General features: G+C 46.7%; 1 protein-coding gene across 9 annotated transcripts in view; it reads right to left on the bottom strand.

Moving 5' to 3' along the window:
* The window catches only part of PISD (phosphatidylserine decarboxylase), a 51,056-nt gene that overhangs the window by 17,849 nt on the left and 9,356 nt on the right, over positions 1-23,851 (bottom strand). For 2 of the 9 annotated variants that reach the window (XM_087943064.1, XM_087943059.1), the window contains exons 3-5: positions 19,927-20,102; positions 5,278-5,539; positions 3,217-3,382 (exon numbers count right to left, since the gene is read on the bottom strand). In XM_087943064.1, coding sequence (XP_087799190.1) covers positions 3,217-3,382; positions 5,278-5,539; positions 19,927-19,933 — 435 coding nt within the window. In that variant the 5' untranslated portion in view covers positions 19,934-20,102. Of the gene's footprint in view, positions 1-3,216; positions 3,383-5,089; positions 5,540-10,464; positions 10,734-11,540; positions 11,693-19,926; positions 20,103-23,851 lie in introns of those variants that run through there. The other 7 variants (XM_087943061.1, XM_087943062.1, XM_087943060.1 and 4 more) reach the window with 6 other exon arrangements.

Here is a 23,851-nt window from a genome sequence, read left to right as displayed (position 1 = left end):
TGAATTAGGAAGGAATGGGAACATTTTATCTACTCAACGTTTTATAAAATATAAGTGAAGTGGGAGGGAAGTAATTATGGAAAGTTTATAAGTGTTTCCATAGAAGTATGATACTTATTTGAAAAGTAATGTGTAAAATGTTTAAGATTTAAATGAATATTAATATTAATGATAGAATCGAATTGGTATGGATTGTTGCTTTAATTATGTTATATATATATATATATATTTTAAATACATCATGTAGTTTTAGAATGTACCAAGCAGAATCCGAACGGAAGTTATGTATTATATTAAGTGTTATAATTTTAGGGGAAAGATATAAAGGCGTCATACTCCAATCAGTGATCACAGGAGAAATTTTGTTTAATGAGAAAAGATAATAGACAGCTGAAATAGGACAGACAAAGAATATAAGTATGATGATTTGAATTGAGATGAAATAAATAAAATAAAATTAAGGAAGTTGAAAGAGGGGAGAAGTTATATAGAAAATGTAGAATGGTAATAAGATATGGAATGGAATATAAAAATGAGCATGAATTTGAATTTGTGTCTGCACGAAGAGATGTAACCCGGGATCAGGCTACTTTCAAAAAAGATGTTTTATGTTTTTATGTTCTATGTTTTGTTTGTTTGTTTTTAAAAATCAATAAGATTTTCAAAAAAAAAGTTTTGGAAGTGCTGAAAGAGACCACAATGTTCTTCCTTAAGCCTGGTGAGAAGCTGAGTGAACCTAACATTTCTAACAGCTCCAACTCCGGCTTCAAGTGGACACTCTTACTATTCCTCCACGCAACTAGGCTGCCGTACACAAACAATGCACACAACTCGGCATACCGTGACAAACAATGTTCCTCCAGACATGGCTGAGCTGCAATTTACCATGCAGGCTAGAATGAGGGACTTTCCTTGCAGCCCAAGGAGATTAAAAACGGTCCTGTTTTCCAAGTGCCAGTTTTCCTGGGAATGAAGCTTTTCTAAATAAGAAACGAACACGGTTGGTTGTTTGCTATCACTGCATCCCACCCCATTCCTGCTTGTGCAGTTCTTCAAGGCAGAGGTCTCCAACCTTACATTACGCCTGGCGGACTGGCTGGGGAATTCTGGGAGTTGAAGTCTGCCAGGCTTAAAGTTGCCAAGGTTGGAGACCTCTGCTTCAAGGAATTGTCGGTAGGGCAATGACAGGATCAGAGCAATGACTCTATGCCCAGGTGTGTGTGTGTGTGTGTGTGTGTGTCTAGTTTCATTTGCCCAGGGGACGTGCCAGGAACTGCCACATGACCCGGATTCCAGTCTATTGCCATCACAACGGCTTCCCTGAGAACAATACAGCCAGTCAGCTTCTATTATTTCCTACTGAGCATCCTGATTTTAGAGAATTCCAGGGGCCTTCATTATGAGCCTCCCAACACAAAACAGAAAAGATTTTTGCCTTTGAAAACACGATCCCTTTAAAAAGAACACACTGAGGGTAGCAAGAGCAGTAGAGACATCCCAACCTCCATTATTTATCAGGCTCAGTCCGCTGGGTAATTCCAGTTTATTTTAAGAAACGACCCTTTTCTTCCATTGGATGGAAGCAGCAGCTAATCTCCCACGTTCATTCAATGGCTGCATGCAAACTGTCCTGTTCTCTTGACGTCTCTCTGGACTCAGGGGTCTGCTTTAAAGGTCCTTAAATAGGCCAAAGGAACCGTGGCACATGGGCTGGGGCCTCGAGGAAATCTCAAAACGCATCACCTTCTACCCAATGTTGACCCAACTGCCCCACTCCCTCCCCAGGGATGGCTTCTGTGGGAAAGGGGCCCAAGAATGTCGAGTACAACAAAATGTACCCCCAAACAGCAGCAAGGAATAAGGGGGGAGGGGAACCCCAGGGCTCCCAAGTGTGTGGAACTGCTGGAGGGCGAGAGAACCTTTCAGCCTCTTAACCCCTCAGGAGGTCACCTCCAACCAGAGCCTTCATCAGCCACTTTGGTGTTCCATCAGCCAGCCAGTCCAAGCAAAGGACCACAGCTACTCTGCAAGTTGTGGATAACCGTCAATGGGAAAAGCCCTAACTTGGGCAGAAACACAGATAACATCCACCTTGGGCTCAAGCCGAAAGTTCAAAAGATGGAAAGGATACTGCATCAGAACACTAATCTAATCTCTAAACTCTAAAAACTCTAACACTAAACTCTAATCGGAACCCTTGGAAGATACTCTTCACAGATCTCTGCATGCAGGCAGAACAGGGAGTACTCTTGTAATAGACAGGTGTGCACAGGTGTGCCAAGAGTTCAAACATGAGTTACACCAACTCCAAAACAAGAAGAGACCAATGCAGAAAGCGTCATATTTTCCTCAACCTCTTCCCACAACCCACTGCATTCTAAAATGGGAATGACTTACACATACATTGATGTGAAATTATACGAAACGTAAAGTTTAGAAATGTATAAACTGGTATGTGGCATTAGAGCTTGCTAACTGATAATATTATGCATCATTTCCTCATTTTACTTTCCTGGGAGTCGTTCAGATTCTTTTTGTTAAACTTCTGTCCTAATTTCTATGTCGCAGTTGAAACAGCAGCATCCCAAGATAGATAGAAAACAAGCAAGGAAAGAGCTTTGGGAAGTCCGAAACAAAAGCAACAGCCAGCCATCACGCCTGCTTTTCATGCTAATTATTTACTTAATACCAATGCCTCTGCGTAATTAAAAGGAACAACCTGCATAGCTGTGACCATAACCTCCTACAGACAAATCCCTTGGCCCTACAGAGATGCCTTCAGAAGGATAGTTCTCCACAAGGATGCAGAGCTGCATCCTCCCAAATAATGCCCACAAGGCTCGTGACCCCTTTCAGGCATGCCCTACAGCTCCCAAAGCCAAGACATTTACTACTCTGTAGTACAGTTCTGATCAGCCAGAAGATAGGCACCAACCCTTCCCTAGCTGCCCAAGACAAGGAACAGGAGCTGCCATGGCTTTCTCTCCCACCGTGCCGGTAGTTTCCAGGCAGAAGCATTTCCTGGAGGCGCCTTCTGCAAAGACATAACGGAGGCAGCCGAGGTGCGAGAGGAAAGGACAAGGCCGGCTCCTCAGGCATCCTTACCCTTCAGCGGCCACCTCGGGTTCAGCTTCTGTGGCCTGCCAAGCGCCCCCCCGCCCCGCCCCCCACAACAACAGGGCACCACAAGCACAAGACAAACTCACAAGCACTTACCCGGCTCACAGGCCTCCATCTGACTCTGGTCAAAGGTTTAAGAGCACCGAAAGGCAGGAGATAATAGAGAATAGTCAGAGGCCAAGAACGAAGTTTCAGAGCGGGCCTAGACATACAGCTCAGCTGGCCCAACCTCCGCCTCAGGGCCAGCTGGGGAAATTGCAACCTGTGGGATTACAGACACACAAGATGGTCAGCCAACCTGGTGTCTCTTCTGCCCCGAGGCTTTCCCCCAAAACAGGGGGCCTCCCATCAGAAACAAAGCTGCCCTAACCCCAGCAAAGCAGAGCAGCCCAATTCGCCACGATTTAGACCAGGGCTGTCAAACTCGCGAGCCGCAGGCCAGATGCGTCACGTGCTGCCCACGCCCGGTTTAGCGAAGGGGGGAAAGTCCCGATACGTCATGTGACGCCGCCGTGACGCCGTGTGAGTTTGACATCCCTGATTCAGACGGTTTTGCCCCCAAGGAAGCTCCCATAGAGTCCAGAAGCAGGAAGCAGTACTGGGTGAGAAAGATAATAGATGCCCCTGCAAACATATCCCACGAGGGCAGTTTTACCGGCCGTCGGCAGCAAAAGCAGAGCTGCGAGACGGTACAGGAAGTGGGCAAATCCTGCTTCCTGGGGGATTTCGCCTCCTCTGCTGCAGGATGAAGTCAAAGCCTCTGTCCCTGTCCTTTTTAAAGAACTGGCATTCCTGCTGGCCTTTGCAGGCAATAATGGGGGGATCCTCTGTAGAACGAGAGGATGGATACTGGTCTGAGAGTTTGTCTCCTTCCACCTGAAGAGCTGAAAACCTCCCTGGGATATCCTGCCAGTTGCCAGCACTATAAAGAATCAGGTTGCAGCTAGATCTGCATTAGGACCAGGTGGGTCCCCTAAAACCCACCAGGAAACCGGCAAGAATCAGGTATCCACTTCCTCTCAGCAGGCAACAAGTTCCAACAGAAAAAAAAAAGGGAGGGAGGTATTAAGTCATCCTGCTCTAAACCAGGAAAGGAGTTTAAAACCCTGATTCACCAGGGCTCCTAAAACATCTGACCTCATAACAAAAAGGGACAAAGACTGGGTTAACCTTAAACTGGCCAAAACAAAGAGCACCACTAGCAAATTCCACCCAGCTATTCATTTTTATTTTATCTGGAAAGACCGAATTCACTCTTCCCCTATCATCTATTACTGATTAGAAGCAAAGCTGGCTGTGGACTTGCATGTCAAGCCTCAATGGCCGGCCCTGTTGCCCACCTAGGGCAGGTGTGCAAAGAGCAAACTCTCCTCATGAAAAAAAAAAACAAAAAAGACTAACTCCTTTGGGAGAAAAAACTTCTGGAAAGTGAAGCAGGGAAGAAGGACTAGAAGCCTCTATTAGCTGGCACCCCTGAGGACTCCAGCACTCTCCCCAGCCCAGAGGGGCCTGCTGTGCTTCAGCCAACAAAGAGAAAGGAGGCGAACAGGGGCCTCCTGCATGCTGCTCCTTCCCCACCCCCACCCCCACCCCACCCCTCCTCCAAAGCTAGCCTGACGGAGACAATGGCAGGAGCTGAGAGGCATCAGGCTGCTCGCTCTCTCGCTTCCTGGCTCCGTCTTCCCCTTTCACTGCAGACAATCACAGCCAATCCCCGCCGAGTGTCGGCTTGAGAGCTGCCTGAAAAAGAACCCAGGGCTCTCCAGGCCAGGCAGGGCCTCCTTTCCCAAAGACCCCCCTCGATCCCCAGGTGAGGCCCAGCCCCTCTTGTCGTCGTCCCCCAAAGGGCCTGACAGACCTGTGACGCCCCTCTTCCTGGGCCAATCGGTTAGGCCAAAGGAAGGCTTGGTGGGCACCTGCCAGTCCCCTCCCTCCCCCTCCTCGCAAAGCCAGAGACGCCAGACCGTACCTGAAACGGGCTTTCCTACTTGGGGTGCTCCCAGCTGGGGCCGGGCTTTCCAGCTGTGGGTGCCGCTCCCCGGCACAGCAGCAGCTCCCGCCACCGTTTCCTGAGCGCAGCCTCCGGACATGGATTTTAACTTTGTGGAGGTTGCAGCAAGAGGGAGGAGGGTTAGGTAAAGCTTTGCAGCATCTCACCATTTCCCTGAGTGCAGCTCTGGTCCCTGCAAGGCGCTTGACTGACACATCCTGGGGCTGTCAGGCTGAGACGTAGTTCGTCTCTCTCTCTCTCTCTCTCTCTCTCTCTCTCTCTCTCTTGCTTCTTTCCCCCCCTGGCTCCAGCAGCAGCAGCAGCGGGAAAGGAGGAGGAGGCAAGGAGGAAGCGCAGTCACGGCTCCCAAGTTCTCCTGCAGGTATATCCTCCGACTGGCCCTGCCTCTCGCTCTTAGGAGGGTCTCAGCTAGTGCAAACAAACAGGCACCGTATCACATCCTTCTGCAGAGACAAAGCAAAGGCTCCTCTCACCGCTCCCCCCCCTCCGCCCACACACACACACACACTGGAGGCCCCGCTTCAGCCAGGGGCTGCCATGGGAGCCGCCGTGCCGCTTCTCGGAAGAGCCTGGAGCATCAGTGGAAGATCAGGAGGAGCCGCTCGGCCGGCCAGCCGCAGGCATTTCTCCCCAAAGCCAGGCTGGAGGCGAGTGAGCCTGGTTCTCACCTCAACTCTGCAGTACTGCAGTAATGACGGCCTGGATGGTTCTGGGCAGGCGTGCCAGACCGGGCAACGCATGCAGCATTCTCAGGGCCAAAGAAGCTCCCCTTGCCCAGCCGAGGCCGGCTGGAGACCAGGCAGGCAGCAGGGAGGGCACTGGGAAGCCCACCTGGCCCACCTGGCCCAGAGAACCATCCTCTCCGCAAACATGTCCCAGCCACAGAATGAACCAGAATCGGCAGCTTATCGATAAGCAAGCAGTGCAGGCAGCAGCTCAACAGGTTTATCGGTGGGACCATCGTCTCCTAGAGACGGCCTAAGTCATGCCAGGGATTTGAGCTGGTGCCCACTAGGGGACCAGAAACGACACCAGGAGCCCGATGGATAAAGGACCTCCGTCGCTCTCCAAAAAGCCAAGGCTGAGTTTCGGGGATGAAAACAGCGGGTTGGTTTCTGGTCGCCCAATATGGGACGTGTCTGTTTCTGGAAGGGAGGGCGGAGAAGAAACCCTTCCTCCTTCAATACAGTCAACCGGGCACATACAGGTGATCCTCGGCTTATGGCCACGATTTCTGTTGCTAAGTGAGACGGTTGTTCAGGAAGTTCTGCCCCCATTTTATAAAGCTTTCCTGCCACAATTGCTAAGGGAGTCACTGCAGTCATTAAGTGAGCAACACGGCTGTTAAGTGAACCTGGCTTCCCTATTGCTTGTCAGAAGGTCGCAAAAAAAGGGGTGAGTCCGGGAGGTTGCAGCCATCTGGATTTTGATCACAAGGCCATAGGGGACGCCGCAGCATTCAATGGTGACAAGTCCCTTCCATCATTGTAACTTTGAACAGTCACTAAACGAATGATTGTAAGTCGAGGATCTATGCCCATATCCATTCTCAAATATTCCTTCCAGATCCAAACACAAATTTCAGCAGATCTCCCGCTTCTATCAGTCTCCTTATGTGACGTGGACAGCAGCCCCACCAAGAGATGGCTGGGCAGGGGGAGGAAACCTGGAAGGGCTTTTCCCTCTGGCATCCCAGGCACCCTGGAGCTCCTATCTTGGGGGGCCTCTTCGGTCCTCTAACTCTCCCTCTCTCTCTCAGAAGCTGACCTCCATATTTGCTCCACAAAGCAAAGCCAGTGAGACATTTCGGTTTGGAGGGCCAAAAACTCATTTCCTGCGTCTTCTCCTGTCGTGGGCTATATCTAGCTCAGCATTTCTCAACCACGGCAACTTGAAGATGGGTGGGACTTCAACTCCCAGAATTCCCCAGCCATCCCACTCCCCACTCCCAAGACTGTGCTTAACTGCAAACTGCAAAATTGTAACAGTGGTCCCTCTCCTTACAACTAATTCAAATCCTGAAGAAAGGAGGAACCAGGCCTGGGGTATGCGGGGAGTTGAACGTTCAGACATCTTAACTCCGTTAAGATTGAGAAACATGGGAAGAGATTAACAACCCCTCTCTTCCTCTACCTCACAGATTATTTGAGAAAGAGATTTTTTTAGAAAAAGGAATACGCATACTCATAAAGTTCTATTTACATATGTATTCTGTTATTAATTATGAGGTCCTTGACTATGTTTTCTTTTGCTTTACATTTGCAAATTCAGAACAGGCAAGGGTAAATTTGGGGTTTTGTTGGCACTGGGGATTTGAGCATTTTTCCCCCTCCAGGACGGATACACACACACACACACACACACACACACCCCTCTTTATTATTTTTACAAATGACTCAAAGGGGTGAACATATCCAAACACCTTCTTCCGCTTCCTATTTTCCCTACAACAACCCTGTGAGGCGGATTGTCCTGAGAGGAGTGACTGGCCCAGAGATACCCAGCAGGCAGCAGTCGTGGCTAACTAGAACTCACAATCTCCCGCTTTCTAGCCTGCTGCCTTAACCACTAGGCCAAACTGCCTCCTGAATTGCCTCCGGGTGGGGTAAACCTTGCCTTTCTTCCAGAACGGGGGAGAGATAGCCGTCATTTTTTCCTCCTTATCAAAGGCACAATGGCTGAGTGGGGTTAAGCGTTTGAGGCCCAAGTACCCCATGATGCAGTGAGGTCTCATTCTTGCCCCAGCTCCCGTCTGCCTAGCGGTTCGACAGCATGTAAATGCGAGTAGCTAAATAGGTATCACTTTGGTGGGAAGGTAAAGCATTACGTGCGCCCTGGCCTATATTAGTCATGCTGTCCGTATGACCACGGAAATGTCTTTGGACAATGCTGACTCCCTCGGCTAAGAAATGGAGATGAGCATCGTGCCCTAGAGGCAGAAACCACTGGACAGGGGAAACCTGGGTGTGGGTGCACAATGTGCTCACTTGTGGTTAATTAAATACAGTTTATTCCATTTATTTCTGAGCTTTCAGAACAGAACCTCAAATAAAAGCACAGGGTTCATACAACCAATGTAAAAATAGGACTAGGTAGTTTATGGTTGAGGGTGGCAGCTACAGGCAGCAGCCTCCCATGATGAGATCAGGCTGTTCCCTTCCACTCCCAGTTTGAATTATACTTAGATCCTTCACACAGGAGTACCTAATTTCATCTAGAGTTCATTCTGATTGCTGTTTTGTTCTCCCAATTAAGGAGAAGTCCACATTTTCACATTCAAATGACTTCTGGCAATTTCCCCACCACCTTATATTCAGCCTAATAAACTATAATTAATTACCAGCTGAATGGTTTCATAGGAGCTACAGGGTCTCAGGGACTTAGAAATCAGATGCAGCAATTATCAGGTTGAACCTCACAAACCTGAGGTCTAGAAGGGAGAGTTCACCAAATTTATTTTTATCTTTCCTTCTGAGAATTGACATGATTCCAGAATTGGAGACTCAGGGGGAAAAAACAGAGAGAAATCCCTCTGCTGCCCAGGCTCATCATTACATCCTGTTGTCTTTCAAACTTATCTTGACATTGTGCGAGAATCCCATCCACCGGCTTGTGTAAGTCAGGACTCTGATTCTCTGACACCTATTTCTGTCCTTCTAAAATAAACTGATCACACTTTACTTTAGGCACACAGGAGGATTTTCCCCACTCTCCTCCGATCATTAGCACTTGGATTGCAGGGTGGATAAATCAGGATAATCAATTAGCTGAGCAGATTTTAATTATCCAAGTAAGCGATCTGCATGGAGGGAAAGGCTGAAGGGTTCTTAATAGGTAGATTACAAGCAGAATCATTCCCCAGAGAATGACGGGCTTCTTTTCAGATTCAGTTTGCAGAGTCTTGGTTGGTTAAGCCTAACTCATGCAAATCTGCACCCACAACCTGAGGCCATTCAGGCCTGAGACACATTATGCCACCCGTGGAAGGCGGCTTAGGAATTCAAAGCCTCCTTTCATACAAGCAAATAAACTTGGCATCTCAGGAAGGAGTTGGGTGCCGCTTTTCTTGGCCGGCAGGGCACTTATAAAACAGCAGCGTCTGTCACGTGAGGCAGAATACTTCACTTGTTGTTTTGCATCTTTCCCACTTTCCTTTTACCACAACTGGCTATTTCTCTTTATAAATCCTCCTCTTGGGACCTTCCCTCTTTCTTCTCCAGAAACGGTCACACGCTGCTCACCCTTGCCGAACAATAGAGACCGAAAGCCTGCCCCTCCCTCCCTCCCTCTGACTGGCTGCCACTCGGCTCACGCCATTTCCAAGAAACGGCCCTTTCCTTCCTCAGCAGAAGGGGGGGATTTCGTGCCCTGAAAGAATCAGTGGAAGGAGACATTTTTCAACTATTCTTCTTTAGTACTTTGCAACTCGGAAAATAAAATCAGAAAATAAAGTAAAGTAAAATAAATAAAAGTAAAATAAAAGTAAAATAAATAAAATAAATAAAAGTAAAATAAAATATAAAATAAAATAAAACGTTACTATTCCACCTCCAGAGTGCTGCATGGCAAGCAGAAGGCGCACGCTGGGAAGGAAGCATCTTCCTGAGGTGCTGCCCAAGAGGCCGCCGGCCCAAAGAAATGCCCTTTCAGCTTTCACAGTAACCCCCTGAAAACTTACTCCCTGGTTTCAGGGGTGTCTGCATGGGGTGCACAAGAAAAAGGCAAGATGGCACCCAGGAGGGTGCAACTGAAGCTATGAAGCCATTTTTTTATAGGCATTGCACACCCTGCTTCCATCATTTAAAAGAATTAGGGTGGCCGTATTCTCCTCCCAAGCCCTCCCGCTTACTCAGTTGCAGCACCAGAGCATGGATGCCTCCTTCCAAAGACACAGCTCCCTGGATCCAAAGGTAGAAAGCCCTTGGTAGGATACCGGCTAGGCCGTCCTCGACAAGAACGTACATTTATGAACTTCTCCCCCGTTCCCAATGGGAAGAGAGGATCTTTGCCAATCCCAGGCTGCACAGGCATCCTTCCGGGTTATTCTGGCTTGAGATCGCCCCTTTCCTCACCAAGGCCTTTATCGAGGCCAGGCTTAAGGTAAGGCTGGTCCACCCTGAGGAGACACGCCGGATCAAGGTTAAAAGAACCCTGTTGCGTTGTCTACTTTTCAAGGCAGACACAAACTCTGATCCTCCTCTAACTGGAACCACAACATTGCCCGATGCACCTGGACATTATCTCAGGCTTCCCTATTCGAACCCTCCAAGGTAAAAATTTGCATTTACAATTGAGAGAAAAAGTAAGTCAGCAGGAGAGTGATTTTGCCATACCCGTGACTCATCGTGAGGACAGTGAGGAGGACGAGGATGAAGAGGAGTGTGGGAGACCCAGAGAGGCCTCCCAAAAGAAAGGTCTTTCTGGGATCCCCGGTCCTGGTGAAGTGCAGCCTCAGCAGGCCACCCGCAGGCTCCTCCTTTAAGAAAGCGGCTCCGTGGGGCAGAAAAGCTGGCTCATATTTCAATGGTTCCCTCTTAAGGACGCCCCACCATCCCAGGTACAGGGGTGGCTCTCCAGCCACTACCCGAGGAGGAGGAGCCGGGCTCCTTTAAGAGAGGCGCTGCAGGCAGCCGGGCAGGAGGAGCCACCGGCCGCATGACAAGGCCTGCTCACTTCCCCCAGGCTTCCTGCCAGCTCCAGAGGCCGCCGGCCACTGCCGGCAGCATGTGCCAAAAGTCAGCGTCTGAAGAGGGGGCTGGGCGCCTCACCAGAGTCCCCAGCCAGCCAGCCAGCCAGCCAGCCAGCCAGCGGGAGAAGCCGGGCTTTGCAAACTGGCTGAGAGGCTTCAGGAGGAGACTCTGAGGCTGCAGACAAAAGCCAGGCACTGATTGATAAAGCAATTAACTCCCACAAAAGGTTGAGGCAGCAGATGCTCAACTTCCTGAGCAGAGAAAGAGATTAATGGAGGGCGGAAAAAACAGCATCCGAGAAGGTTCGGCGCCGAAGGCCCCTTGGGCACCAGGCGCTGCCCAACCGCATCCACTCTTTTGTTTGGATGCTGCTTGTAAGCCGGGGGGGCCTCAACCTTCTCCCCGCCACGGACCCCCAAGACTCCACATTTGAACCCTAACACGCCTTCAAGCCTTCGCAGACACCCCACCCCACCGACAACACCACAGGCCCCTCTGCAGGGGTCTGCAGACCACAGGCTGAGCCCCACGGCTGTAAGCCGTTTTGGAAAGACCCTGAGCTAAAGGATGGCTAGGAAACAGGGGGACTTCAGGGCATCTCAGCGAGACTTTATTCTCGAAGGGAAGCGGGTTCAGGTTAGCCAGGACATCCACTGTCTTACTGAGAGACCGGGGGTGGGGGGGTGGGGGGTGGGGAATGGGGAATGGAAGCCACCTACATTCTCACAGATTTGGGTCCCCTGTCGATGGGTCTCCAGAGAAGCCAGGCGAGAGGATGAGACAATCCAATCCGAGCCCCAGGGACTTCACCTGCCACCAAGGCTTGCCGTCTTCTGGCACTCACTTCCCTACCAGGAGGAAAAACACCCTTCCTGACCTTCCCAACTACTTTATAAGTCACGGGAGGGGGGGGGTGAGGGGGAGAAGGGGAGGAGCCCCTCCTTCTTTCCAAGGAATTCTCTCGTGTCCTTTGTGCCTCCTGAGGGAACATAACTGGCGGGAACAGGACCTCCAGATCTTCCATCCACACCTTCTCCTCGGCAAAACATTTAAGACACAGGAGCACCCGCTGACAGTTAATATTGGCCGATGCTGCTGCCAGGTATTTGTCCTGACCTATGGAGAAAGTACTTCAGAGGCTGGGAGGAGGAGGACTCTGTCCCAGAAGGGCCGCTTTAGAAGGGTGCCTAAAGAGACATGAAATGTGTATCACTTTGTCTGTCGTCTAAGCATTTATTGCATTTAAATGAATCCCACAGTAATAAGGTTTTCTTTTGCTTTGTGGCAAGGCTTCTTGCACCTGCTGTTTTGTAACTTAAAGTGTAAAATAAAGCCAAATATGTAAACTAATGGCTAAAGTAAATAACTGAATGTTTACTATTCCCAATTTAAATCTACCCCACTGTTTCACACATTATCCTCCAGGACTGTGGTTGCAATTCCACATCTGCTTACTTGAGACAAAATCCATTGAACTTTATATGACTTACTGCACACATGTATGCAAGCACGCACACACACAAAACTTAAAAGACCACTAAGCCTGTATGTGAACCATGAAGCAATTTACAACAACAATAATATAAAAACAATGGATGAAATAAAATTGACCATGGGACCACGATGGACAGACACAGCATGCCTTTTCCCCCCAGAAAAGCATTCAACCAAGCAAAATGTGGGCTGGATGACACTGCCATTAGCGAGTCACAGAGTTGGTTGAACAAATATTGCATCTCAATCATGCCACATTAGATTGGAAGGTAGGGCTAATGCCAGATGGGATTCCTCATTTAGGCCTTATGCTGTTCAATGTATTTACAAATGACTTGGCTGAAGGTTAGAAAATGGGAATGTCAAATTGTGGATGGCATATGAAGATAGGAATGATAGCAAAGGGACAGTATCAAAATTCAGGAGGAATCTGATATGTTAGAACAATGGGCAAAAATCAACAAAATTGTTAGAGACAAAAACAAAGTTCCATTTTTGAGTAAGCAAAATTAAGGACATGACGGACACGGTTTGGTTGAAATCACACTGGATAAGTAGAACATCAAAAGATATTAAGTTGTCTTGATGGATCACAAGCTGAGCATGATCTAAAAGTGTGATTAAGTTGAAAAAGAGGAAATGCAAGTAGGGTCACCCAAAAAAGGAAATGCGGTTATGGTCACCATCAAATGTCAAGCTCAAGACAAGCCCTCCTCCTTCCTTTCAATTCTGAACTGGTCCAATCACACTTAAAATATTGTGCCAGGCCTGCACATCACATTTTAGGAAGCTGGTTGACAAAATATAGAGTGCCCAGAAGAGAGCAACCTAGATGATAAAGGGTCTTGAAGGAATACTCTTTAAGGAACAGTTGGAGACATACATACGTTTAGCTTAGAGAAGAAAAGACGGATGAGAGAAATGTTAGATGTCAAGAGAAGTCAGGACAAGTTATAAGGAAGTTGATAAACCTAAAAGGCAAACGAAAGGAAAAACCTCCCAGAGTAGCAGACATTCAGTGCCTTGAGAGATGGTGGACGGACTCTTCTTTGCTGCAGGTGTTTAAACAAAGGCCAGATGCCATCTGTCAAGTACCGTATATCCGTCAAAACATACTGGCTTTGGGCAAAGCATTCCACAAGACAGGTGCCACCCAGGGAGGATCTGCTTCAACAGGGTGCCCACTTGCAAGCCACAAGCCTGAACATGTTCAGACCTGGCTAGAATTAGTGGTGAAGAACGTCAGCTTTGTCTCCTGAGAATTGTACAGCCCAAGTTTCAGCTGCTGGAAGTAGACCCTTCGTAGATTAGAGCGCAAGCGCTTGAGGAATGAACACTCTCCTTTGCGCAATGAATATTCGTGCAAGAAGGAGAGTAGAAAGAACTTGTGGCAAGAGCTAAATGAATGTTATCTCATCCCAATGAGGGTTTCTTTCACTTGGGAACTGTGTGTTCACCCACTAATTTTTCCTTAATAAGTGTTCCCCGCTCTCCATCTTCTCAACTAATGTGTGAGACTAGGCCTAGGCCAATAGCCCGTTTCCTTCAGCAACTCCCTTCGCCATCTCCTTCCCTATATCTGGTCCCAAAACTCTTCATCACAACAATAAAAAAAAAAAGAGCAAGGATTGTGCGTCCCTAATTTCCCAACAGCAGATAGATTCAATTTATTTTGGAAGCACCTTGAACTTTTCTATTTATTTATTAAATTTATACCCCACCCTTCTTCCAGAAGCTGCACACCGTATCTACAGCATTTGTGCTTCCAGTTCTCCCGACAAACAACCTCTGGTTTCCAAGTTTTTGAGAAGCTGGTCAATGCACCAAATGCTCATCAACAGACCTCAGCTCCCCTATTTAATTAATAATGAGAAAATGCAGGAAATTAAAAACCCGAACATGCATTCTACGGTATTGCCCAGTTCTCCAAATGGAATTTCGTAAAATCCTTGTGAAAATAAAGATCAGATCACTGATAGGGAAAGGCGTCCTTCCAGTCTTACACTGGTGGCACAAGATCCATATGTTTACTCTCATAAAAGAAAACAATCGTCTCCCATCAGTTTATTCAAAACAACTTAAGCATCTTCCTAGAAAAAAAAAGATGCATCCAAAACTGCATGACAGTTTCCAAAAACACGGCAAATGAGCATATTGTATCATGTTCCAATTAACTGAACTCATTAATTTTATTCCAAAACGACCTATCACTATCCAATAATATAGAAAATAATAATTTGTTTTGTATTAAGTGTAACTTTTAATCCAAAGAAAAGTGATTTAATTGTACCAAAATGATCTAGTGACATTCACAGATCAGACACCTTCTTCCATGCCTCCCTATATTTTGATTATACAACTTACTGTCATTTAACAACACTTTCTAACAGCTATTATAAGATTAACGTGGTCATAGTAGAAGGGATTCCAGAGAAGTCAAGGCTACAGGTTTACATCTGGATGGCAAGAAAGCATTTTAACCAGTAATATGAATTCTTCAGGATGTCCTCTTAAGTGTTCTGCAGTATTCATTCCACCCAGGATCTTTAAACTGCAAAGAAGGAATTTCACACTTCCAAAAGTATTTGGACCCCCCAAACCGTCCAGTGAGTAAAGGGGTACTGATATAAAGATGGTTTTCATGGAATGGGAATAGTAAGCATAACATCTTTAATTAATCCAAGAAATCCATACACCTTATGGAATTAAATAAACTAAAATATTAAAGCTACCTTCTCTAAATTCCAGAGTTTTAAAAAAAAGAGAAACTATTTTCATAACATCTGAATGAACATTTTGGTTTGTTTCTGTCAGACATTATTGATTCCTGGCAACTGCGTGGACAACTGTCTATACGGTTTTCTTGGTGAGATTTTGGGAAGTGCTTTGTCCTTTCTTCTTCCCAAGGCTAAGAGAGCATGAGGTGAGGGGCCCAAAGTCCCCCAGCTGGTTCTCCCCCCAAAGGCATTTGTGGCCCCCAGTTTCTAGCCTGGAGCCTTTACTGACCCTTGAATCTACATTTTAGGGACACATAAACCAATGCAAATGGTGGAGTGTATAAATCACAACTGAACCCTCATTCTCTAAAGTTACTGATTGACCATGATATACAACACTCAGAACCCCTTAATCACCCAAGAGAGATCTTGATGTATTCTCAGCCCTGCAGGCCTCTGGACAAAGCTAACAAGAAAAAAGATGATTTGTGGAAAATGGTAACCCCTAATGGCCTTCAGATCAGATTTAGTCCAAGTCATAGCAAAAAGCTTAACATTCCCACAGAAATGCTGATTGATGGGAGGCCTTTGGATTAAAACGCATTTCCCTATTTAATAATAGCACTGAACATTCCTTTGTTCCCAAGGGATCCCATTCCACAGTCTTTGTGTCACACCAATACTACTGGACAGAGGGTCAGAGGTTACATTCCCCCCCCCCACAATAAGCCCCCTCCCCCTGGCCGGGAGGAAGGCTTCCCTCTGTACAGGAGGTTCACGCTCTGGCCTTTTGCACTGGTCTTTTTTTGGAGCCAGGACCTCCCGTGGGGCGGCTGGGGCTGCAAACCGGGTGCCCTTTGAGCCCTGCCTCCAAGGGGCTGCTCATCAGTCCTAGCCCCGCCCCTCTGCTGAGCCCGGGTGCCCAATCCAGGGCCCAGGGGAAGACCGCGGACAGGTGTCGAGCTCGGCTGGAACGCCACGGCTGCACCAGCCCTTCCCATGAACTGGGGCCAAAAGGCACTGGGTTCAGGGGACGTGTGCTGCTTCCTCTGCCAGACTTTAGACGGCCCTCCTGCCAACACAATCTGCAGCCTATATTTGAAAGAAAACAAACAGCGGAGTAGAAGGCAGGAAAAGCACAAGTGACTCACCCAGGCCTTGATAGTCTGACTGTGTCCAGGACATGGGAGAGAAAAATCTACTGGCCTCATTCAAGGGAGGTACTCTAAAGAAACCCACCTGGCGACCCTTCTGAGGGTTTCTCAGTCCATTCTTGCTGATTAAGAACATTTAAGCGGCTGACCAACTCCCTCATCGTGACTCTGGGCAGCTCACAGAAATAAAAAAAAAACCAATACAAAACTGAATAACCCCTTACCCCGCTCCCTTTGTGACTACAATCCAATAAATCAGGGGTCCCCAACCGCCGGTCCGCGGACCGGTACCGGCCGCGGAACAAGCCTTACCGGGCCGCTGGTTGCTGGGCGCCGCCATCTTTTTGGTAAAAAGTGCACCGGAAGCGCTTTTCGTCAAAAGATGGCGGCGCCAACGCTCGGTGAGCTTTTCCGGGTAGAAAGCCATTTCTACCGAAAAAGCTCACCGAAGCGCTGCTGCACTTTTTGAGCGCCGGCTGACGTCACCGGAGCGCTTTTTCGTCAAAAAAGATGGCGGCGCCCAGTTGACGCCGTACCGGGCATGCGGCGCCCAGCTGATGCCGGAACCGGGCCGCGGCGTCGAAAAGGTTGGGGATCCCTGCAATAAATGACATGATGGGCTCCGTATCCCCCGGGCTCCATAGAGCAAGACCACATCTTCAGGGGTTTTTGAAAAAACCACCAGGTCAATCTTACCTCTGCAGAGGTGATATTCCCCAGGGACAGAGCCACCACAGAGAAGGCCCTGCTTTGTGGTCCCACTAGATCAGGGGTGTCCAACCTTGGCAACTTTAAGACTTGTGGACTTCAACTCCCAGAATTCCTCAGCCAGCTTTGCTGGCTGAGGAATTCTGGGAGTTGAAGTCCACAAGTCTTAAAGTTGCCAAGGTTGGACACCCCTGCACTAGATGGACCTCCTCTAGAGCGGACACTTTCTCCGTCTCCCTGCTCTGGTGGGTCAGGTAGACGTGACTGGGGGGAAATGGTCCTTCAAACAGGTCCTTTTCAAAGCTACACACTTCAAGAGATTTGGAAATGGTATGATTGGGGGGGTGGGGAGAGAATGCTCAGCCCTGCGCTAGTAGCTCCAATGCTCCCCCTGGAATGGGCAGGGGAGAATATTTTAGATGCTTCTTCAATGTGTTTTAACTATTTATTAATAATATGTACCTACTATTTATTCCATCTTGCTCTTTGGAGTGACTCGAGGCAGTTTGGGGATATGAACGGGCGCTGTATACTTTGCAGAGCCCCTCTTGACAAATTAAACATATTTTCCTATTTTAACAAGGGTTTAAAGTATCAATTTTGCTGCTTAACAAGCACCCCCAAATGTGCAACACCAGACTAAAAGCGTACCCCACCCTTCTACCCCACAGCATCAGCTGCAAGCCCCAGGCAAAGCACAAAGGCAAGGCAGCCCAAGCCATGAGACAACAGCAGCATTCAGCAGAAGATATGAGCTACTCTATGAAACAAAAGGGGGAGACTGCTTTGACAAAGATTAAGAACGCATGCTTAAATGCAAAAATTGGAACGCCTCACTTGTATTACAACACCTTTAAAAGAAAGGTTTCAACAATGCCCAAATAGTAAAATGCAGGGGAGCATTCCAAAATCAGGGCCCCACCAGAGATTGGTCCTCTTCCTTGTAGGTATCAAACAAGCTCTTTTTCAACAGGAAAACGGAAATTATCTGCACAGATAAATACTTTGGCGCAGGGAAAGGAAGCTCCCTCAGAAATTTAGGGATAGAGGAAGGGCAGGCCGTGAAACCTGGGAGGAAGCATGTCCCCTCAAAACAAATAGCAGATATTATGTGACTAAACAGTTCGGGGGTGAGTTAACCTCAGGGCTAAACCCACTTTCCAAAAATGTGTTACCCCCAGCTGACAAAGCCTCTGGAATGGAAAACTGAATGTGGAATATTAGACAGGCCATGCCATACCTAGAGAAGTGGCAACAACGACTGGTGCACCCCAACAACGGCAGAAATGAGAGTAAAAATCTCCCCCCCCCCCATCCTTCTATAGTGCAGGGGTTCTCCAAACTTGGCAACTTTAAGACTTGTGGACTTTAACTCTCAGAACCACCCTACCAGCTGAGGAATTCTGAGCGTTACAGTCCACAAGCCTTAAGGTTGCCAACTCTGGAGAGCCCTGTTCCCATGGTATCAAAAGTGCTACCACCCTGTCCACAGCTGTCCAACTGAAAAACCAAACAGAATTCCCAGGACGAGCTTCCATTTTTTCTTCGAGGCGATTAATTAATACATTGTATAATGCAACCGGGGTTGTAGGGGAAGCGTGGATTGCTGTGGCTCCTCTTCTGACCTTTGGCAAACCAAGGGAAGCTGGAGGAAAAGCCTGAGGCAGGGTGGCCATTAGAGCAGGATTATCCCCCACAGGTCCCAAGACATCAAACTCTCCGGCTTGCTTATTCAGACACACCTCTTTGGGGAAGTAAATTACGTTCCTACTGTATTTTTATCTTTATTGCTTTAAACCTTTGTTATTACAACAGGCAGTGAGCTAATGGATGCCCAACCTCTTAATTAAGAAGAGAATGTGTACCTTGCCCTTTGCGCAGGACAGAGTGAAACACATCTAACCACAGCAAAATATACACAGCACTGACATCGAAAACATCCCCGTCCTAATCTTTAAGCCTTGGCCTCAGCCGCGGCAGCAGAAATGCTCCGGGATGCCTCAGATCGTGCCAGCTGCCCAAGAGGTCAAGGAGGCAATCCAGCCGCTCACTCGCCTCTCATGAATGAATGGACAGGATTCCCCAGAGAGCACTTTGAGATCCGGTTACTGGAAATTTTCTTCCTCAGCAGAAAATACAGGAATAGCGCCACACTAAGAATGGCTATCAAAACAAACCTTTTCCTTTTCAGAAACGAATTAAGGCATTTAGCCAACACTGCACTGGGACTGTTTGCCAACAGCGACGAAACCTGTAAGCCTTAATTTCCACCACTGCAAGATTTGTTAAGGGAGCTGTGATTTAAAACAAAAAAGTAAAACCTTCTACTACAGATTATGCTCATTGGCTCTTATATTTAGCAAAGCTCAAGGATTTTGCTCAATCCACATTTTTAGCCACCTTACACAATTCCCATTCCAACATGTGAATCAAAATGCAATTGGTCTCTAAATTTCACATTTCTCTGAATTAAAATATTAAAATCAAATTTGATGTTAACATGTATATATTGCATGATTTAGGTTTAAAAAGTTTAAAGTGAATTGTTTTAAAATAATACACACACCGTTCATGATTTTTTTTTTCAAAAACAGTTATTAATGCAGCAATGAGATAAATGAACCGATACAAATCCATTCGTTTACCTAACGCTGCCAGAGAAATCAGAAAAAAAATCCAAGGAATGTAAGGGTTTTTTTCCCCATCGACAGCATTTTTTAGTGTTTGTATAACAAAAGATAATTGTAGGATTCTGTAGCCTCTGCTCATACCAGCAAGAAGATATCTGGGAATCTTCCCTATAAATTTATAGTACAGGGACACACAGCAATTTCAATCCCGGTCGGCAGTGGAAGCATGGCTTTAATAGGCTGAGCAGAAGAAATACTAGTAGATAAGCAGAAATTCTAAGATAGATTCTCACTTGCCAAATTCAGCATTTTAAACAACGCGCTACAATACTTGTTTCTTCTCATGTTTCCTTGCAATGATTTGGCATTTAAGAACAAATTACAGAATGCTTAATCACTTACTTCCCATTCACTTGCAATTTTGGGGGCCACCTCCACACCCAACTTTTCAAGATCCTTCTCCTTGTGCTTCTCAAATTGCTTGTATCCCACATATCCTGTGCCTGTAGCCACGAAAAGATGCAGTGGACGGATGCGCAGCGCCACATTCAGAGGTCCGGTGTGCAGGGATCTCTGCCCTGGAACGAAAGGGATCCACTTTTTAGAAATCAAAGCAGGCAAGAGGTTGGAGTCCAGCCGGTAGTTCAAGCAAAGGCCTAAGATGACAGGGCTTCATAGACAAAGGCAACGTTTGTACCCAAAAGGACAAAAAGACTAGCTTGCTGCCATACAGGTTTGAGTTGGCTTGCAAGTAAAATTTGTCAGACATGAGGCACTTCAGAAAAACCACAACCCTAAACTACTGGCAAATCAGTGTCGGAAGTTAAAACCCACCCTTCTCCTAGGAAAATGAAATATTTTGGGATATTGAAAAGACAGAATATATCCCCTAAAAAGAGAAGTAGAAACTCAGAAAGCAGAAACTCAGCACCCCAACCTTTGCTAATGGGCCATTACTCTGGCCTGGGCCAGCCTATTTTACACAACAAAGATCTCCAGGTAGAACTGTAGGAATTGCCCAAAGACCTTTCATTACATCATCATCCAGCAAGGCTCAACCAAGCTTGGGACTCAGGACAGCCTACAGAGTTGCCCCTGCATGGCCCCATGGGAGTCTGACAACCAATCAGAATACAGGCTCAAATTCAAATCCCAACAGAGGTTATAAAACCCAGGCACTCTCAGCATCTCAGCCCTTCCTTCTTTTCCTTCACCCAACATCTTGAAGCAGGTGATCATCCTTCCTTTTTTTACAGCTCCAAGCCATGTGGTCTTGTCCACCATTAAACCATCTTTCCAAGCAGTCACCATGTTTCCAGTGTCTTTCTTCCCCACTTGGAACTGTTGGAAGAAAAATCCTCCTGGGTTCAATTCCAAGTGGGGAAAAAGACACTGGAAACATGGAGGCTGTTTGGAAGGTTTAATGGTGGACAGGACCACGTGGCCTGGAGCTCCAGAGTGAAAAGGAAGGATGATCAAATGCTCCAAGGTGAAGGAAGAGATCAAGAAAAAGGGCTGAGGTGCTGAGAGTGCCTGGGTTTTATAACCTTTGTTGGGATTTGAATTGAAGCTTGTATTCTGATTGGTTGTCAGACTCCCATGGGGCCATGCAGGGGCAACTCTGTAGGCTGTCCTGAGTGCCAGGCTTGGTTGAGCCTTGCTGGATGATGCACTGAAAGGGCTTTGGGCAATTGCTATAGTTTTACGTGGAGATCTTTGTTATGTAAAGTATTCTGGCCCAGGCCTTAATGGCCCACCCATTAACAAAGGTGGGGGTGAGTTTCTGCTTCTGAGTTTCTACTCTTTTTAGGGGAAATATTCTGCCTTTTTAATATTTCCTAGGATTTCATTTTCCTAGGAGAGGGGTGGGTGCTAACTTCCTACAGAACTGAACCCAGAATGATATTTCTTCCAACACCAGAACACTGAACAAAAGTTAACCATAATAAGGCATCTACTTTGTTTCTTCCAAATGAAATTAGATTTAGTAGTACACCCTTTACTCATATCTGAGAACTATGATAGTCTACTGAACACGGTCCATGGTGGGTGGGATGTCAAAATATATTTTAAAAATTATCAAATGCCAGGAGGTTGCCAGATCTAGCAAGATTTAAGGTGGGAACTTCAAAATCTCATTGAGTTTGACTGAATCTTTTTTTTAAATTTAAAAGTAACGAATGAAGAAGTTACCTAGGTTGGTAATGAAACATCTGCAAAAAAAACCCCACCAAACTCAGGGAGCACCATGGACCCCTCATTTCAACTCTGAGTTACAAGCCGTCTCCTTTATCAGGAATGAATGAGAAATGAAGGAATGCAGACCGAACATAAAAATCAATTCACCGGTATAAAACGGGCAAGTGCCTTGACCCTGGTCTCTTAATGAATGTTTAAGGTGTCCTTAAATCTTAGCCATCTTTTGTGCAATTTGGCTACCATGGAAATTGCCAGCCCATGCAGATTCCCTGCAAACCGTCCAAAGAGCCCAATCTACCTAAAAGCCCAATCTACCTTCTGCTTTTTGCAAAGGGGAGGTACTGCCTAACTGAGCTTTCAGAATAGCCTTCTATGGCTCTGCTGCCTCCTGCTGGACAGTTCCTGCTATGGAGCTGCTGGCTAACAGCATTTCAGAATTTGGAGGTGGACCTAGAGTTGAGTGTAAATTTGCTTCTTCTGCACCAAGACCACCGTTGAGATGCCCTGACCGAGCTGAAGAGAAACACGATCTGACTGAAACACTATCTGACTTAATGGAGCTGGGCCAGGGCCACTGAAGCTCCCTGGCTGCTTCTGAGCCATTCACTGTCTCTCAGTCCAGCTCCATCACAGGGAGGGAGATTCCTGCAAGCAGCTAAGGCACAAATCTAACGAAATATCCCATCACTTCCTCACCAAGATGGTGTAGGAGGAGAGCCAAGTTGATGGCAAAAAAAGCCCGGTAGTCCCTTTTCTGAATAACATTTTTTTATTTAAAAGGCATCCGTTCTCTTAAGCTGCCACTTGTTATCAGGTGCATGGAATGACTAGTCTGTTGTAGGATTTAAATTGGGGGAAGGTGAGAGGAAGGACACAGAAAAATCACTCGGTCATGCAGAAGCAGGTTATGTGCGATCCTGATTGTAAGCAGCTGATCAATTAAAAACTGCAACGTGTTAAAAGTGCCTTGTGTTTGTTGAGGCCTTTTTAAGATTTCCTGAATACTTTTGCTCTGTTTTTAACTGAGGGGGCTCCGTGGATTCTTCTATAGCAGGGGTGTCCAACCTTGGCAACTTTAAGCCTGGAGGACTTCAACTCCCAGAATTCCCCAGCCAGCTGGCTGGGGAATTCTGGGAGTTGAAGTCCTCCAGGCTTAAAGTTGCCAAGGTTGGACACCCCTGTTCTATAGATTTCACTGGAGGAGGAGTTTAGTTTCCTGGAGGCCTGCTTCCACCTCTTTCCAGGAGGTCAGAACAAATGTGCTTGTAGCAGAGAGCTTGACTACGGATGGTGTGTGCTGGGCGAAAGCTGGAAGCATGCAGTATACACAGCATTCGGCAGTTCTCCTGCATAAGGTGGAGCTAATGTGTACCTGATGTACTTGTACAGGGACATCAAAGAAAAGGATGTTCTTTTCTTTTTTTAATTTATTGGTTTTTAAAAACAAACATAAACGAACAAAACATAAAAACATCAAGCTGTCTTCCATAGGTGTACATACAGTGTGCCGGTTGGTTTACAAGTTGTTTTGTGCTTCCATTTCGTAGTCTTCAATTACGATTACATTACATATAATCTCATATTGTCAATCAAAAACTAAATACCTTGGTATCATTATTAATCAATCATTTGGCTATACTTTTATCCACTCATGTTTTACAAGATAACCATAATTTACTTAATGTCAGAAAATGCCATCAATTAATCTCAAGTAAAAGAGGAGCTTCAATGTGAAAAGCATCTCAGCTATGCATGCCACAGAAGTTAAGAACCAGAAAAACTAGAAATGAACAGAGTCAAGAGATCCAAGGTAGCACCATGGAAATGGCTGGAAAGTATGTCCCTGCCAGAAACCAAAGAGAACAAACAAGGGAGTAAGGAAGCTAGACAGGCATGTATTTTATCGCCATTTTTGTTCAATCTGCATGCTGATCATGTGGAAATTAGGTCTGGAATTGCCTGGTGTTGGAGTGAAGATTGGGGGAAGAACCATCAATAATGTGAGGTATGCAGATGATACAATACTACTGGCTGAAAATAAGGGAAATCTGCAAAAAATGATCTGGAAAATCAAGGATGAAAATAAAGAAGTAGGACTGATTCTTAACTTCAGGAAAACAAAGATAAT

Source organism: Notechis scutatus, chromosome 13, assembly GCF_049901735.1.
Source record: "Notechis scutatus isolate UNSWTSFEM ecotype Mainland chromosome 13, rNotScu1.2, whole genome shotgun sequence".
NCBI classification, from domain to species: Eukaryota; Metazoa; Chordata; class Lepidosauria; order Squamata; family Elapidae; genus Notechis; species Notechis scutatus.
This window is presented reverse-complemented; position numbering and strand designations above follow the sequence as displayed.